Source organism: Tasmannia lanceolata, unplaced genomic scaffold, assembly GCF_043159265.1.
Source record: "Tasmannia lanceolata isolate RefF3 unplaced genomic scaffold, GAP_Taslan_0.1 ptg000006l, whole genome shotgun sequence".
NCBI classification, from domain to species: domain Eukaryota; kingdom Viridiplantae; phylum Streptophyta; class Magnoliopsida; order Canellales; family Winteraceae; genus Tasmannia; species Tasmannia lanceolata.
The window spans coordinates 15,710,246-15,716,493 of record NW_027518683.1 but is presented as its reverse complement, the minus strand read 5'-3'; the positions used below and the strand labels follow the sequence as shown (position 1 = coordinate 15,716,493).

Here is a 6,248-nt window from a genome sequence, read left to right as displayed (position 1 = left end):
TGTTGTGCAAAAAAATCTTCTTCATAGGATGATCCTAACCCTCTGATTTGTGGAGGTTTAAAATGAACGGCTCTATATATAAACCTCAACGGATCGAAGGCTTAGGATCATCTATGGAGGTGATTTTCGGGGAAGACCCATCTATGTCTGGTCCCAATAAAGAATCATTTGGATCACCAAAAAAAAATGTTGGCCCACTGTTTTTTCAGGATGTACATGCATGCACGGTTGTCCACCATATAAATTCTCCTCATTAGAAAATGAACAAAAAGAAAAAGAAAAAAAAACAAATTGAATTCCCTTATCCTTAGTGGTTTGTTCATTGGATGGATGAGATCTTGAATTGCATGGAGGGAACATTGGTCTCATTTCATCATATAAGAAGGTTGGCAAGTAGTGAAGCCGATAAATTAGCTAGGGAAGGAGTATCCAGCCCAGTTTTGGAAACCTTCGACTTTCTCCCCCTTGACAAGTTTTGTATTGTGAGCTTTTGGATTTTTCTTTTGATGTCTTTTATCGACCATCTCAATCGCCGGGTTGGCTCTGTCTTCTTTTTCCCCGTTATTTAATTCTTTGTCATTAAAAAAAATCAAGTTGAAAAGATGAAATCGATCCATACAGCCACATAATTTCAAAAGGGACAAAAGTAAAGGAGAACACCCTAAGTTCTCTTGTAGGTTTTCCTCGCAGCCACCACCCTAAGGCCTAAAAGCTAAGCCAAGATAGTCAGCAGTCAACCGCCGAAAGATATGGCCGGCGTTTACCTCCAAACAATCCAATTGACTCTTCATCAAGTGCATGTAAATAACCCAGTCCCCCTCTCTGCTCGCACTCGGCAGAGGCATTACGTACCCGGACTCACCGCCCCAAGGAAAATGGTATGACCCAAAAACTGGCCTCCCCCATCCGAAATCCACCTCCTTCACAGGAAACCGCTGCCCTGACGACATCACAAATGCCGCCCCATCTTCCCTACCCTTTACATAAATCTTTGTCACCCCCGGCTCCGGCCGATGCACCTCCACCCAATCGATCAACCCCAAGAAATGCTCCATAGTAGCTGCACCCTTCACATACTCATGAACAGCACCCGCCACCCAATTCAAGGGCTTTCTCGTTAGCTCCTCTACACTCTCATCCCCGAAAGGAATTGAAAGCACGTTCCCAAAATAATTAAACATGGATTCTCCATACTCAGCGCTCAATCTAGTCCGTCCATCAACGACAGTACCTGTTAAAGTATAAACGATTAAATAACACCAACTCTCACAGCTTAGGCCCTGTTCGTTTGAGATTGTGACAACCAATTGTTAGCCCCAAACCTGTTAGCGGACTCAAATTTAAATGTAATTTTGCTTCCCATAATAGGTTTTGGGCTCACAATCGGTTGTCACAATCTGAAATCAACAAGCCCTTAAGCTTTTGGAGTAACTGATAGTTTCACACGGTATTGGAGCCATTGCCTCGCAGCAAGTCCTGGTTTCTAAACCCAGTTACTCATTGATATTAAAAATTCACATGTATGGCCAACCCAAAAGAGGGGCAAGCGCCCCCCTCCCCCCTCCCAAAAAAAAAAGGCCCACACGTGAGAGGGCGTGTTTAAGTATAAATGATTAGAGTTTTTATATGGTGGCCGCCCGTCAAACAGCAAAGGCAGAGAGAGAGAAAACCCTCCCCTTGATTTTTGATCCAGGTCAAACTCCCTTCTTTTACTGTTACCTTTATCAAAAGTCAACGTGGTTGATTTTTTCTCTCTCCACCCTTTATATGTAAAGAGCGGCCACCATATAATTTCTCAAATGATTAAATCACACAAACTCAAATGGTTTCAGCTTTTGGAATAATTGGTTGTTTTACAGTACCCATCTTGATTCTCTTCGTTCCATCCTTCTCACTCTTTGCAACTATTTGCCATAGAAATGCGCTGAGAGATTCGAGCTTGCTTCTTCTAGTCCCTCCAATGCTCACTTGGGCTTGAAGCCAATCGATGTCTTCTGCGGCCACGGAGTAAATTCGGCTTATGACATGATCAGCTCCTGGCACGGGATCTGATGGAGGTGGCATTGACGAAATTGGGACGTACATGTTGTTGATGGAAGAGTCGTAGGATCCCTGAGGACGCGGATTGAGCAATGACCGTTGTAAAAATGGATAGATAGAGATGGGCTTCGATTGGGCCATCTCGGCCCATGTTACCAAAAACATGTTCATTGAGTAGGCATCAGCAATCCGGTGGTCAAATGTGCATGCAATTATGGCAGCCCCGCACTTGAGCTCCGTTGCCTGTCAAAACCATTAGGAAAAAAATTCAAAAAAAAAGAACAAATAAAAAAGAGGAATGCTAGACTGAAGGGCGCCCGTGCAAAATAGGATGAAAGGGTGTCCCCATTGGTGGAAAGTCGTCAAAGTGGATTTAATGTTCATTGACACCCATTCAAGGAATTTCCACGCATATTTTTTTAGGATCAAGGATAAGAAAAATACTTCAAATAAGTATGACTAAAGTGACAGAAATAAGAACAAAACTTGGCTCAGGTCAGTGTCTGAGGAACATTCCTCAGACCCCAATAATAGCAAAGAGTGTGGGGTGTGGAAATATCAATTCCATGCTTACTTTTTATTTTCAGAAGTAACTGATATTTCCAAACCCCTATTAGACTATTAGCAAGGGGTCTGAGGAAAGTTCCTCAGACCCCGACCTGAGGCAAGATTTGTTAATAACCTTATTTATCGGTCTTCCAGCTTGGCTAATATGTCGTCCAACAAGAGTAGGGGTGTCAATGGACCCAGACAATCCGATGGTTCCAAAGGATTTGAATGTTTAGGGCACAACAGTTGGATCCAAACATGGATCCATATCCTAAGATCCGAAATTATTTTGAATGTTGACTCAGGTGTAGTCACAAAATCTTATGGAGCGTCCTACATCGGGATAGAGGGTGCCAATGTACAAAAACACCCTTCATATTTTATTTATTTATGTCTATTCAAGAGGTAACATTTTGTAACATTTAAAAAGCTCTACTCAAAACGACAAATAATATATTATTTTTCCAGCTATTGTTTTCATGACTAGTCTTCTCTCTTTGGAATTTCTTCACTCTTCCCTCTCCTACGCCTAAGTGCTAATTGTATACAACGTAAGCATGACTTAGGGGCCGTTTGGATATGCGGATTTTAGAATCCCAGATTTCTTCAAAATTGTAGCTAAGAGACAAGAGAAGTAGCGGACCAGCCGTCGTTTTTTACTCATTTTTGACTTCTCGCCCTTCTTCCCTTCAGCAAGAGAGTAGCAGATCCTCCCATATTTTCAGGGTTTAGAAATCTTAGGATGCAGGAGAGATTTTTAAAACCTGATTTTCTCGCTTAAAATCCAAGAAACGCTGCCAGGACAACATACAATAGCTTGATCATGAACCCTCTTTTACACTGTTGTCAAACTAAAACCCGGATTCTAAAATCTGCGTATCCAAACGCCCCCGTAGGATCATAGTTACCAGTGTGGGAAACGAAGTCCGGAAGCAAAATGTGAAACAGAAATAAGAAACATTGGGAAAAAATAGAGGGAAAACATGAAACTTGAAAATGATATAAAATTATATAAGAAATGCATCTTAGGAAACGCATTAGAAATGTTTCAGAGACGATAGACAAACGCCAATGAAAACAAAATGAAACATAAGGAAAACAAAATATATGGTTTTGTAGATTTAAAATTTGTTAATTTCAAATTCCATTAGTTGGTTGCTGAAAACTTATGAGGAATTTTTTGGGCTAATAATAATTATGATATTGACACTACCACAGTACCATGTTTTAATAAATGCGCAAAGTCAGCTGGTCTTTTCTTTTTTAATTGGCTTATGAGAGCCTTTTGGGAACTCCAGCTGTTTAAATAATAAAAGACAAGACGAGTTTGTGATATTATCAAAACATGGTTGTGCCAAAATCTGTAGCCTTTTGTTTTAGCAAGGGTTCACATGCATATTTTGAATTTAAAACTACGCTTTTATATGTGTTTTTTAAAAAAATAATTGATTTTTTTAGAAAAAGAAAACTACACTTCACCCTCGTCAAAAAAAGGGGGGGTTCATCAGGAATCTATAACTAACACGTTGTACGGTAATAAATTGAGTTATCAACAATATATCCGTAATATAAAGGTGCCGTGCATAGGTAGCAAGTAAAAAAAAAAAACTATATAATTATAATAATATTAATGATTAATATAAATATTGGTAAAATATGAGTTCACCAAAAGTTGACAATATATTATAATGAAATTGGTGAATAATCTCATATCATGATAACTACTCTCACCTTGTAACTATGCTCCCCTTTGATTGGTTATGGGTAGTCCCATGGATTAGCTTAAGGAAACAAAATAATTTGGTGTAAGGACGTCAGTTAATACGGAGGCGAATCGCCTAGCTAGAGCCAAGGTCAATCGGGACAATTTGGAGCTATTCGATCACCTTCCTCCTTGAACACTATATTTACCATGCTTATTGTACATCTTCCTTGTTTCTTGATCACCTTCCTCCTTGAACACTATATTTACCCTGCTTATTGTACATCTCCCTTGTTTCTTATTTCCTTCATAATAAATAAAGGGACCGGAAATGATTTCTGCGCTCCAATGTTTTGATAAACAGGCGCTCCAGCTTTTGTCGTGTAGTATTTAAAGGGCTGTCTGAGGAATATTACGGTTCTCAAAAAGCTCTTAAAGCCTACACTGCAAACATGTGGAGTGCATGTTTATCAGAACATTGGAGCTCTGAAATCATTTCCCTTAATAAAGTATCAACCATTTCAAAAACCAAAAACAAAAAAAAAACAAAATTGTAGTAAGATGAGCTCATGATAATTTTACCAGCAAAACTTCTAGATTTTAACTACTGTAATGGGTGTCTTTTCAATCTAAACAAAGCAAGGAATTGAAGTCTAAATATCTTACCTGAACACACAACACCCCCTCCTTTTTCTTAGGCACAAGCTTCCCTTCTACGTTGGCATCTGGATTATATAATTCAAGGTCTCTAAACTCCACATCGGCGTAGGCTTCGAAGAAGTCCACGCCACGATTGTTACAAAGTATCTCCGGCTCGCCAGCTGAGTTCATGACGACCTCTCCGGAGAGCACATTGAATGATACTAGAGCTTGGGCAAGCGATTTTTTGAGAGTACTGACCATGGATGAGAAGGTGAGACTGTTTTGGTTAGTGGGCTTTTTGTAACAGAAGAAAACACCTACATCTAAGGGAGGCAATAGCAAGTCAAGGTTGGATAATGGTACCCTGTGCTGTTGCACCGGCAACAATGCCGTCACGATGTCTTTCTGATTCACGGTGACTGAATATTTACCTATGTCCATGTCGAGAGAGAGAGAGAGAGAGAGAGAGAGAGAGAGAGAGAGAGACAGAGAGAGATTGATGTTGGGTTTGGAGACTGATGACGGTAGATTTATAGGATCTTTGAATTTCTACAAATTTCACGTCAATAAATGAAAGGTTGCTTGTTCCTCCTTTTACTTTTTTGGCTGTAAATTGCTTTTTTTTTGTCGTATGTTCTAAATGGCATCAGATACACCAAATTTATTTTGTTTAATTAAATCATATTTTATATATTGCTTAAGCAAATGATTCCATGATTTCTACCCCTCTTGACTGTGTGTTTTTTCCCTTTCTGAAATTGACTAATTTTCAAGAAAAGACAAACAAATGTGGGTAGGAATGAGAAGGAGTTAGAGATTTTTTGACTTTTTACCCCCTTGAGCCTTGTTGCTTTTATTGTTTTGTTTCTTTTCAGCCTTGTACTTAGTCCAACGACTGTCTCCGTCATGGTTTTGAGTTCTAATAAATTCTTACCATTTCACGAAAAAATGGAACTGCTGGAATTCTTAAGAAAAAATATTTTCAAAATTTTCTACTTTATTTACATACGAAAACTTATAACTTGAACCAACCCTATTCGAGGAACCTTCAATTTATGGTCCCACATGTTTCATCTTCTTTTCTTAGGCCATGTGAGTAGAGGATCAGAAAAACGCAGAAAACAAGGAAAAAATCTCCACTCAAAATACAATCTATTTTTTCCTTTGTTTCGTAGTCGCTTCTCGTCCCATCCTCAATCATGCCTTCCCAAGTCTCCTCTTCCTGCTGTTGTATTCATTTTGATTCAACCTTGTAAAAATTGGCCAAAAACCGGCTTAAAATTACAAAATTGGCTAAAATAAGGTAGAATTGGTA

General features: G+C 39.1%; 1 protein-coding gene across 1 annotated transcript; it reads right to left on the bottom strand.

Annotated features, from left to right (window-relative positions):
* Positions 1-620: 620 nt before the first annotated feature.
* LOC143878426 (coniferyl alcohol acyltransferase-like) lies at positions 621-5,569 on the bottom strand. The gene is made up of 3 exons (XM_077380721.1): positions 4,958-5,569; positions 1,863-2,283; positions 621-1,231 (listed from the first exon to the last, which is right to left on the bottom strand). The coding sequence occupies exons 1-3, from the start codon at positions 5,372-5,374 to the stop codon at positions 699-701; spliced, it is 1,371 nt and encodes a 456-aa protein (XP_077236836.1). The 5' UTR covers positions 5,375-5,569; the 3' UTR covers positions 621-698.
* Positions 5,570-6,248: the final 679 nt, after the last annotated feature.

Coding starts and splice junctions, on each gene's coding strand:
- LOC143878426 (XM_077380721.1), bottom strand. CDS start 5,374: ATGGACATAGGTAAATATTCAGTCACCGTGAATCAGAAAGACATCGTG. Junction 2,284..4,957: donor AGGGGGTGTTGTGTGTTCAG/GTAAGATATTTA, acceptor TGGTTTTGACAG/GCAACGGAGCTCAAGTGCGG. Junction 1,232..1,862: donor AACGAAGAGAATCAAGATGG/GTACTGTAAAAC, acceptor ATACTTTAACAG/GTACTGTCGTTGATGGACGG.